The sequence below is a fragment of the Cetorhinus maximus genome, chromosome 11 (assembly GCF_964194155.1).
Source record: "Cetorhinus maximus chromosome 11, sCetMax3.hap1.1, whole genome shotgun sequence".
Classification (NCBI taxonomy): Eukaryota; Metazoa; Chordata; class Chondrichthyes; order Lamniformes; family Cetorhinidae; genus Cetorhinus; species Cetorhinus maximus.
In genome coordinates this window covers 43,629,814-43,641,913 of record NC_135889.1, presented here as the reverse complement: position 1 = coordinate 43,641,913, position 12,100 = coordinate 43,629,814, and the positions used below count along the sequence as shown (strand labels likewise).

Below are 12,100 nucleotides of genomic sequence, written 5' to 3'. Positions count from 1 at the left end.
GGTTCGGTGCCAACCTGGCTTTGAAACTTTCAATCTCTCCCACACTGCTTCCTACTTTTGTCTGACACTGCTTGCATACGTCCTGTAATTGTCATACATACTACTTAGAGAATGAATGGAAATGATGGCTGATATGAATAGAGATGAGGACAATATCTCTTGATTGTGCTGGCATTTGAAATGAAACACATCTTAAAGACATTGCCGTTCAAAATTTTAGAAAAGTAAATGTGCCCATCTTTATTTTAGAATATCACTTTCTAACAGTGGTTTTTCTTCCCTCATTTTCAGGCTTATTATGCACGTGATGCCTTGGCAAAAAACCTTTACAACCGGTTGTTCACTTGGCTTGTGAACAGAATCAATGAGAGCATTAAGGTACTGTATAGTGTGCACTGGTACCCAAGAATTTGAACAACCAAGTGGTGCTTCAAATCAAATAAATAGCTTTGTGAGATTTTATATTGTTTAAATATTCTCATGAAGGAACTTGGATGATGAAAAGGTCCTGCACTCAATGTAACTTTCTATTTATGGATATCTTTTTACTGCAAACCTAATCAACTGAAATGCCTCAAAGGTGTGTCCCTTGTTTGAAGAGCTCAGAGTTTGAGTCTCCTGCAAAATCTGTCTTGAGTAATATGCTGTGTGGTGGGTTATTGCAGGAATGGGGGATATCTTTTTACTCAAACTGATAGCTACAAGCCATGTGTGAATTTTTTTGCTTCGCAAATGAGATGCATTGTCCGTTCTCCAGTGTATAACCTTATTAATTTAGACAGACAAAAATGTTTAAATACATTAAAAAACACTTTTCAGTATTAATTTACTCCCTCCATTTAGTTAGGTTAGAGAGATTTAGATATTTAAGTTATGCTCCTCTGTAAAATAACTTTTGCTTTTACCATTTCTCTGTTGCAGTCCTCTAGCGCAGTGGTTCTGAAACATTTTTGGCTGAAGAACCCCTTTTCAAATGGGAATTTTAATAATGGATTTCTCCCATCTAAATTATAATAATCATAATACCCGGCAAAAACTTGTATTTTGGCCCCCTTTCTTTGAATTTAAGTACATAGAACATAACTTAAGAACTAGGAGCAGGAGTAGGCGAGCCTGCCCTGCCATTCAATATGATCATGGCTGATCTCATTTTGGCCTCAACTCCAAATTCCTACCCTCTCCCCATAACCTTTCAACCCATTACTAATTAAAAATCTGTCTATCTTCTCCTTAAATTTATTCAGCGTCCCGGCATCCACTTTACTCTGAGATAGTGAATTCCACAGATTCACGACCCTTTGAGAAAAGTAATTCCTCCTCATCTCTGATTTAAATCTACCACGCCTTAGCCTAAAACTATGGCCTTTCATTCTAGAATGTCCCACAAGGGGAAACATCCACTCCACATCTACTTTGTTTATCCCCTTTAGCATCTTATATACCTCAATTCGACCTCCTCTCATCCTTCTAAACTCTAGCGAGTATAGGCCTAAACTGCTCAATCTCTCCTCTTCCCTCCTCAAGTCAGGGGACCAAAACTGTGCACAATACTCCAGGTGCGGTCTCACCAATGCCTTGTACAGTTGCAACAACACTTCCCTATTTTTATGCTCTATTCCTTTAGCAATAAATGCCAAAATTCCATTTGCCTTCCTTATTACCTGCTGTTCCTGCATACTAGCTTTCAGCGATTCATGCACGAGGACACACAGATCCCTCTGCACTGAAGCATTCTGAAGTTTCTCTCTATTTAAATAATAAGTCGCATTTTTATTCTTCCAACCAAAGTGGATAACCTCACACTTATCCACGTTAAACTCCATCTGCCAAATTTTGGCCCATTCATTTAAGCGTCCATATCCATTTATAAATTTCTTATTTCTTCATTGCAACTTACTTTCCGACCTATTTTGGTGTCATCTGCAAATTTAGCTATCTCTTCTATCCCTGAATCCAAGTCATTAATATAGATTGTAAATAATTGGGGCCCAAGGACCAAACCCTGTGGCACCCCACTAGTTATAGCTTGCCATCCAGAAAAAGACCCATTTATCCCGACTCTCTTGCTTTCTGTTGGTTAGCCAATCCTCTATCCAAGCTAATATATTACCCCTAACTCCGTGTGATCTTATCTTGTGTATTAATCTTTTGTGCGGCACCTTATCAAAGGCCTTCTGGAAGTCCCAGATATACTACATCTACAGGATCCCTATTATCCACTTTGCTTGTCGCATCTTCAAAGAACTCTAGCAAATTAGTCAAACATGATTTACTCTTCATAAAACCATGCTGACTCTGATGGATTGCATTTTGACTTTCCAAATGCCCCATTACTACTCTCTTAATAATGGATTCCAACAATTTCCCAACGACAGACGTTAAACTAACTGGCCTATAGTTTCCTACTTTCTGCCTCATCACACCTCCCCCCTTTTTTGAATAAGGGAGTAATATTAGCATTTTTCCAATTCACTGGAACCTTTCCAGAATCCAGGGAATTTTGGAATATTATAGCCAATGCATCCACTATCTCTGCTGCCACTTCTTTTAAGACCCTGGGATGTAGGCCATCAGGTCCTGGGGACTTGACACCCTTTAATCCCAATATTTTGCTCAGTACTTTTTCTCTAGTAGTGATGAGTTCTCTAGTGTTCTAAGTTCCTCCCTCTCTATACCCTCTACTCTACTTGTTACTGTTGGGGTGGTACTAGTGTCCTCCACCATGAAAACTGAGGCAAAATATTGATTAAGCATCTCTGCCATTTCTACATTCCCCACTATTAACTCCCCAGTCTCGTCCTCCAAGGGACCAACATTCACTTTAGCTACTCTTTCCTTTTATATACTTGTAGAATCTTTTGCTATCAGTTTTTACAGTAGTAGTTAAATATTTTTTAAAAAAGGTACCCTCTCTTGACTGAGCCTGAACTTAACTGGTGTGCATCACCAGTCTTGATTGTTCAGGTCCTACTTTCTGTTGCTCTCAGCGGCTACCCTCTGAGGCAGGACAGTTAGCTTTCTCTGCACTACACACATGGTGGCCAGCGTCCACTCACACTAAGCCTGCCTCCAGTTGCTGTTCATTTACGTACTGTTTGGCCTAGATTTTCACCCTCGGGCTGGCTTTGCTGGGCTCAGTGAACCTGATCTTTAAAAATGCCCTCCGGCAGGTTGGATTTTCAGTTGCAGGCTGCTGGGTGGGCTGAGACAGGAGTCAGGGTGGGCGACCCCGGGATGAATGCGCAGGCTGCTGGGTTCGGAGGCAGGCTGGGTGCAAGGCCTGCTTCTGTGCTCCGGCACGAAATAAAAAGCTGATAAAAACAAAAACATGTCTCCAGCCTCACCCCCCTCCCCCACACAATCCCTATGCCCCATCCATGCCAACCCATGACCCACATACACCATATGCCAACTTAGTGCCCCCCATCCACCACCCTTTGCCCTTACCCCTCCATGCCAACTCACCTAGTATCCTTGGACAGGTCCTTGATATCTGTGACACTCCCTGGATAGCTTTGAAAGTTTTAATACTTCCTGGACAGTTCCTTGATGGCTGGACAGTTCCTTGACAGATTGACAGTTCCAATGATTTTGTGCGTAAAAAGTGCATAATCATGTTCACTTTTAACTCTCCCAAAGGGTGCCTTAACTCTCCCAAAGGGTGCCTTAACTCTCCCAAAGGTGTCCCATGATCCTATCCAAAGGAGTGGCTTAATTCTCCAAATGGGTATCCTGATCATCCAAACACATTCACCAAGTTTGGACCTCCTCTTACTTGTTCTGTTCGGCACGCTCTGGATTCCACACTGCTGCTCTTCCACGATTACACTTCAGTGGAGGCAGCTGGGATTTAAATGGCCAGCTGTCTCAGTGACTGGCATATGTGTGAGCCCCACCCCTACTCCAGTCCAGCCGTGTGAAGATAGGAAATGCTGGGTTCATGAGTGGGAGTTAGCATTTTTGGCCATTTCTGGCATTTTTGCCACAATGAAGAGGCTCTCCCTCATGGTGAAAATCCAGGCCTCTGGCTATTTTGGGGACCCCAATTGTGTCTATGGATCCCAGTTTAAGAAACACGACTCTACAGGTCTGTCATGCCAGGTGTTAGGTTTAAAGGAGTGACTTGTAAACAGTAAAAGGATGGCCCTACCTCTGTCTGCAGGGGTAGTTAGACAGTTAAAACAAAGATAAAAGCAAAATACTGTAGATGCTGGAAATCTGAAATAGAAACAGAAAATGCTGGAAAAAGTTAGCAGGTCCGTCTGGCAGCATCAGTGAAGAGAGAGACAGAGTTAACATTTTGAACCCAGTACGGCTCTGAAGCTAGTTAAAAATAAGATTTATCTTGCAAGAGTTTAAAAATAATCCTGCCTCCATCCCCTCACCCGAAATGTCTTTATCTTACTGCCAGTGTAGATCATTGCTGAAGCAAAAACTAATCTTTCAACAATGTAATAAATGGACAGGAGACTCCTTACAGCCAATGTTTGACATGAGGCTAACAGACAAAATTGATTTGCCATGATATGGTAGGGGGAAAGTTGCAGTTCAGTTTCTGATCTGATTCGTATGTGCGTGGAAAACATTTACAAGTTCGCTTAGCAGGCTATTTTGGGATGGTATGTTTAAAATAAATTGTTTATTTTTCTAACTTGTCTCGATGCTCTTTTCAACAGGCACAAACCAAAGTGAGGAAGAAGGTGATGGGAGTATTAGACATCTATGGTTTTGAAATTTTTGAAGTAAGTTTTGAAATTTAAGGAGTTTGCTACTTGATTTTGAAACATTTCCTTAGTTTTGTGGGCAATGTTTTACTTGATCTTGATGAAAGAGAATCGATCATCAAAAATCTCAGCTCAGTGTAATACTCTATTATGGTGCCAGACCACAGCATTAACGGTGTAAGCCCTGAGACCATTTACAGTTAACTTACACATTTATGGGACAGGTCCTATTGAAACTATTTTGGAATTAGTCTGACCTGCTAATAGTCACTTTCAAGAGGCTCATTTATAAAGTTGAGTCCTGAGACTAGGCTGTTTGTTCATTTCATTTGGTCTACAGGGTGTTTATAAAGTCCATGTGAAATTTTGAATTTAATGGGCAGAAATTTTCACTCGGAGGGTGGGCACGCGCCCGCCAACGTGAAATCGCAGTGCGGTGCTGATCGCAGGCAGCTTCCTAATCGCCCCCGTTGAGCACCCCTACCAAGGGCAAAATTTTGCCCAATAACTTTGGATGAATACATGATAGAAGCAAACTGTAAGTAGAATATGAAAACATAATTCATAACATTTTAACACAATACGGGTCAAATTTTTAGGGCTTCAACATAACCACCGTAGTTTGTGATACATCAATCTGATTTTCCAATAGTTCACCTTTTCTTTAATTGTCGCCTTTTTCAGTTTCAGCATCATTAACGCAGCACTAGCAACAACATTAACATTTTACAAAACATTTGAATTAATTATTTTTTCATATGCCATTTACTGTTTGCTTCTTTTCAGGTGCACATCTAAAGTTATTAAAATTTAAAGTTGCACAAGGACTTTAGAAGTTAGGAGACCCAGCTTGAGAGAGGGAGAAAAAAATTAGGCTAAAGCCCTGATTAGTGTGGCTTCACTGATTGATTGGTGTTTCTTTTGTTTACTGCTTATTTTAAACTGATTTCATCAGAAATGCATGCCAGTACATTGTGACCATACTGATGGCAACATTGAGGGTAATTATGTGATCCAGTGTGTCCAGCAATGAATAACGTTTGGCATGTGCCCGTGTGAGAACCAGGCCCTACAGGGATTGCCAGATCAAAGAATCACCCCTCATAACTTATTAATTAGCAAACACTAATTTCTTTATTTAGTGTGTATAATTACAGAGCAAGCAATGGCCTTGTCAGTGGCTAGATGGAGCTCTTTGAGCCTGCATTCAAGTTTAGTCAGTGGACACTTCTCAACAATGAGTCATTGTTTGGACTGTGCCGTAGCTGTAGCTTGGATGGTCTTGGCGACCCTATTGATATTGGGTGAATGTCCAGAGGCCTTGGTCAGTCTGGAAATGCTTTAAAAGGGCCCAATGTCACTGTGGGAGATCAAAGCCAGGTGGACAAGAAGTAGGGTCTATGATGAGAGAGTGGTGTCTGGTAGATGTTTTCCCCAGCCAGTCCACTTGCCATAGGTTCTCAGTGTTACTCCTCAGCTTGATGGGTTTAGGAGGCCATTGAATAAGGACAGGCTTGGGTTGGAATAGACTTTCTCCAATAGCCTGCCTGTTGCAATAATCCTCCAGATGTGTGCGGGGAGGGTTCCTGCTCAAGACTGGGGAGCCGGGAGGGGTGAGTTGGTCGAAGAGTACCTGTGATGATGCGCATTGTTAGGTTGAGTTGCAGATTGGAACCACACTGGGGTGCAGCATTCTGCAGTTGAGTACATGATGGCAAGAGATGAGGCCCTTGGGGTCTTGGCCTGTGATCCCCAGGAGGTACTGGCCAGTTTCCTGAGGAGGCTGTTTAGGGTTTTAATTTTTAAAATTTCTTCTACAGTCTTGATGAGGTGCTGTGTGTACAATGAGGGTTTTGTTAAGTAAGCACTGATGGAGAGATTGCACTAGATTATGAACATTGTATTGGCCTCTAAGGCAGGCTTGTCCAACCTTTTCGTGTGGGTGGCCACATTTCAATTTCACTGACCAGTCTTACCGGCATTTTGATCAATGGTTCTGGGGTCCACCTAGAGGGACTTTGGCCTGCTGGCCGCCAGCGGACAAGCCTGACTTAAGAGAAGATGCAGTATAGATTCACCAGAATTACATTGGCACACAAGGTATTAACTTGAGAACAGGATGGATAGTCTTGGCTTGCATTCCTCAGTATAGAAAATTAAGGAGTGAGGTGTTTAAGATGATTAGGGTAGAAGAGAAAAACTTTTCTCTGCTGGGGGAAGTCCAGACCAGGGGGGGGTGCAGTAGTGGGGGGGAGTAAATTAAAATTGGAGCTAGGTTGTTTAGGGGTGATGTCAGGAAACACTTTGTCACATAAAAGCTAGTAAAATCTGGAACTTTCTTCCCCCAAAATGCTACTGTAATTAGGTCAATTAAAAATTTCAAAATTGAGATAAATACATCCTTGTTAGTAAGGTTATGAGGGGATAAGGAGCCATGACAAGCAAATAGAATTAAGATACAGCTCAGTCATCATCTGACTGAATAGCAGAACAGGCTTGAGATGCTGAATGGCCTTTTGTTCTATGTGGAAATATCCTATATTCTGAATTATTAATTGAATCATATTGCAATGTTCAATAAACATTGCTTAATTTTCTGCCTCCAGTCGTTACAATTGCAGATTTGAGTTATTGTTTTTGGGATGTAGTTTTTCTTATTGTACCAATTGTTACTGGGGGGAGAACGGGGAGGTGGTGGTGGCTGTGGGGAGATACTGGTGATGGGGATGTACTGGTAGTGGGAGGGGTTAGTCTTAACATCCCTTCATCTAAGCTTTCCCTAACGAACAGTTTTATGATATAAAACAAGGATTGTGGAAGTTACTGATGAGTGCACAATGTTACAATGCTGCAGAAAACTGTTCAGGACACTTGCTATCTGTGACAAATTGGGAATCCAGCTTGAATTTTTATTAAGTTAAAACGAGTTAATAGACATTGTCATTGGGTATATGATCTCAATACTCGTGTATGAGTACTTGAATCTTGTGTGTTTGTTGGTGAAATGGGAAGGCAAAGAGCAGAGTACAAGATTGTTTTTTGACAGTTGTGGGTGCTTTACTTTCTTGGTTACTGAATGTTGGTAGATGTGAAGTAAATCCATGCATGTGAACTACATTTTACTTGAATTGTATGTAAGGTATTTTACACTACAATTGCTGCATGTGGCTGAAGCGGTGTTGTCTGTGGTGCGTCAGAAATTTCTATTGGGCAACAACTGAAATTCTTAGGCAATTTAGCAAGTTATCTTTCCCCTGTAAATGAACTGAACCTATTGCCATTTTGATATGGAAATGTTACTGCAGGCATGGAATGCACATTTCAGATGGCAATTTTTGTAAACTATACCTGACAACCAAGATGTTTACCTTGTGATGCCGACATTGTATGTTCCAGATTATGAATTTTAATATATGGTGCTAGTTTTTCTTAAAATTGTACTGTTTTTGCTTGAAATATAATTAGTTCTTCAGGCTCATCAATTGGCAATTATTCATATTTCTGGTATACAATGGTGTGGTTTTTTTTTTTAAGAATAAATTTAGTTGTTATTGATTACTTTAATAGGATCTCATAATATGTTAGAGTAGACTTAGAGAGTTATAATTGAATCTTTAAGAACAACAACAAATATTTGGCCCGATTCTACCAATTGAAAAAAATTCTCTTCACATTTTGAGTTAATAATCTTCAGAAATTATGTGGGAAAATAGCAATATCTTTGGCTGAATGTGTGTGGCTCAACTGTTGTGTATTAAGTGAATGGAATATGTAAAGGGTGAAGTGGAGGCAGAGTCTGTGTCAGCACAAATGAGCTGTAGTACTGCTGATTGGAAAATGTCAGCAGTAAACCCTGCTAACAGATTGCTTCTATTTATCACAGTGGGATTTTTTTAGTCAATGTTTTCTTGAGCATTTCAAAAACTTTAAAGAGTGCAAAAGAACATCTTAATGACAAACATCATCAAAAATTCAGCTGCCTGTGCTACTGGCACCATCTCCCGACGGGTGGATCTTAGTTCACTTGGTGACAACTGAAAGTTAAGTTGCTACGATAAGCTGAGGCTGTAGCTGTGAAGCCTCATTTTTACCATCGACCTTGATGAGTACCAGCAAGTTTACTTCCATTTGCAGCCAGCTGCAGAAGATCTGTGATTCAGAAGCCGGGAGCACTGATGTGGCTCTCACTCAATAATGTTTTGTTTTTGGATGAAAAGAACCAGAAAAATCCCCAAATTTTTTACACATGTTCTTTCTTAAATGAACTCTCTCCTGTTAAATGCACAGGTTTAGTTGCTCACTTTGCATCAATGGAAACTTTTTAAAAACAGATTGTACTGTTAACAACCCAAATTCTGTGTGTCACCTTTGAGTAAGGCAATTGCAAAAATATTTCTAGCAGAGTTACATGACAGACTGTATATCCAACTCTTCAATTTATTATTGAATTGTTAGTCATTGTAATTAGTATTGAGAAATGTGAACTTGTACAGTGAAGTGTGTTGTAAAGTACATATTCCATTTCTCTGAAAGAAAAATCATTTTGCAACACTGCACTGGTTATTGCAGTAAATTTAAATTACTTAAAGTAGCTGCCACATTAAATTGTATCCCAAGCTTTGAAGACTTGGGTCCTGATTTTTCTTTTAACTGTGGACAATTATAGCTGAAGTGTCTCTTATGAAAGAAATCTCATATGATAAAAAGCACACTTTGCCTTGAAGACATTTCAGAATCTTGGAAGCCTGTTATGCATAGAGGGCAGTGTACAGCAAGAACCTCCATTGTAGGTTAACCTACTTAGGACATAATATCATATTCAACAACTGAGCACTTTGTGGTTTCTAAGTGATGACTGAGTTTGCTTTTGTCAGGCAATTTATAAATCACTTTGATGCCACCTGTTACACTGAAATTTTAAAACTTGGTAGAAATTTGGAATAGAAATAGAGAATTGTTGAAAGCCTTAGTAAGTCAGAGTAGCTGATCAGAACGAAAAAGATTAATACTTTAGATTTTGAAGATTTACAACTAAAACAATAAACTTCCTTTTTCAGATGTTGCTTTTCTTTGCTTTTGTTTCGCATATTCAGTTTCATTATTAATACAAAAATTACCGCCTTAACATTTACAATGCTTAATTATGGGGGTTCCTTATAGCTTTCTCAATCTGTAAGTACTGATGTGCCAATTTCCATTGCATTCTGGTTTTATTGCACTTTAGAAGTGACTCATTGTAATCAAATTTGAGCTCTGTCAGTGACATAGTCAGGGAACCTTTTCCACAGAAACATTCAACAACGTAAAAGTCAAACATGTGTAATAAGAACTCTGAATGATTTCCAAGGCAGATGGATGGATAGCCAGCATGAAGTAAAGGAATCTGAAAACGAAGGAAGAAAAATGTTTAAAGAGGCTTTTGTCAGGAAGTGGGTGTGAAAATCTGAATCTCTTTTTCCCCACCCGCCCCTCCAGAAAAAGGTGCTCTGGCTAGATCCATTGAAAATTTTAAAATTTTGTTTAGATTTTTGTTAGGCAATGGCATTAGGGGTTATGGAACCAACACAGGCATATGCAGTTAAGATACAAGCCAGCCATGATCTAATTGAATGCCAGATCAGATTTGAGGGGATAAATGGCCTATTCCAGTTCCAATGTTTCTTTAAAATGAAATAATTTTGGAACAGAGTTGCAAAAGCTGAAAGATACCAGGCTGCAGGAGGAAAGGGACGAGCATTAATCCAAGGAATGTTGAGTGCAAATTCTAGGTGTTTGACTGGAGAGGATTCCCTAAATAGGACGTGGTGAAGAGTTGTGTCAATCAAAGGGGAGGCTCTTCATTCTGATTATCTATTCAGCGGTGCATCACTGCAATGATTTATTCCATTGAGACACTTTCCCATCTCAACAGAGACTTGGGGCTGAATTTTCTGTTTGGTGGGAGGGGCGTCAGAGCGGGCACAGGCAGGCACAGACCTGATTGCCGCCCACGATCGGGTCCGCGCCACCATTTTACGCAGGCGGGCCAATTAAGGCCCACCCTTTCGTAATGCCCGACTCCTGGGTTTAGCGGGAGTGGGCAGGCGGCAGCGGGAGTGCATTGTCACCCGGGCCCAATGGTGACCCGGCAGCCTGTTTATCTGAAGCACTGGCAGCCTTTGCAAGGCTGCTCACGATGTCAAGTGGAAAGGCTCACCAAAGAGCTTCTGGTGAGCAGGCCAGGCTGGAGGGTAGGGCAGCGGGACAGACCAGGCCAGGCCAGAGGGTAGGGTGGGGTGGTGGGGCCAGTCTGCCCCTCGTTTCTCAGATGGCTGACTTGCTGCCCTCCTCAAGGAGGCGGCAGCACAGCGGGAGGTTTTGGTTCCCCAGGATGGGAGGAGGAGGCCTCCCCAACATGACGAAACGTGCCTGGGAGGAGGTGGCAGAGGCGGTGAGCTCCCGAGATGTGGTGCAGCGCACCTGGATCCAGTGTCACAAGTGCTTCAACGACTTGTTACGCTCTGGCAGGGTGAGTACCATGTTGACATTGGTCATGTAACCCAGCAGGTTGGCTTAACCCCCCTGCTGCCCCCAACACCGCCCCCCCCCCATAAGTCTGAGTGTAGGCACTGCATTGAATCATTGACGGCATTTGTTCTTTGCTGGGTGGACAAGCAGATACTGCCCATGCTGAGGTCAGCCTGAGAGGGTGAAGAGATGTGTTTTGCCACCGCAGCATGTGTTACACTGAGTCCCACATGACTGGTTTGGGGGCAACCTGGAGGAGTTGCACCTAGGCGCTGTGCTTGAACTCCAGGACATGTCAAGTCAGGATGATGACCTGCTGGGAGGGGAGCTTCAAGATGGCATGGCAACGAACCATCTGCTGCCCTCTGCACTCCACGTGCTTGCGCCTCCTTGCTATGGAAGGATATACCGTGTAGTGCCTAATGTGATGTAGGCAGCATATGTCCAATGGGGGGTGGAGAACAGGCCTAACATCTTTGTGTGAGTGTTCGGCAGCAGCAGGGTGAGGAGACACTGGAGCCCTGATATGTCCCACTCTGGTTGGGGTGGGCCGTGCGTGAAGAGAGTCCATGTGCAATTTTCACTAATCAATGCTCGTCTCCCATTTTCAGGAGATGAATGCTCATAACACGACAGAGCGTGTGAGGACTGGCGGCGGCCATGCACAGATTGCCATTCCTACCCGGTTCGAGCAGGAGGCCCTGGATCTGGAGAGGCACCATGCGCCAATGTCCCACTGGTATCCGTGAGGCTGGGGTGCCATGGCCAGGAGTTTATGCCCAACAGTGAGGTCAGCATTGTTCTCCCAACAGCTATAGCACTGCTGAACGTTAATTGATTTAATTTTTGCCACGTGGCTTGACCATTCG

At 42.1% G+C, this 12,100-nt stretch overlaps 1 protein-coding gene across 3 annotated transcripts in view; it reads left to right on the top strand.

Annotated features, from left to right (window-relative positions):
- myo1b (myosin IB) overlaps positions 1–12,100 on the top strand; it is a 276,216-nt gene that overhangs the window by 194,101 nt on the left and 70,015 nt on the right. For all 3 annotated transcript variants that reach the window (XM_078551859.1, XM_078551858.1, XM_078551857.1), the window contains exons 12-13: positions 292–378; positions 4,677–4,742. In XM_078551859.1, coding sequence (XP_078407985.1) covers positions 292–378; positions 4,677–4,742 — 153 coding nt within the window. The remainder of the gene's footprint in view (positions 1–291; positions 379–4,676; positions 4,743–12,100) is intronic.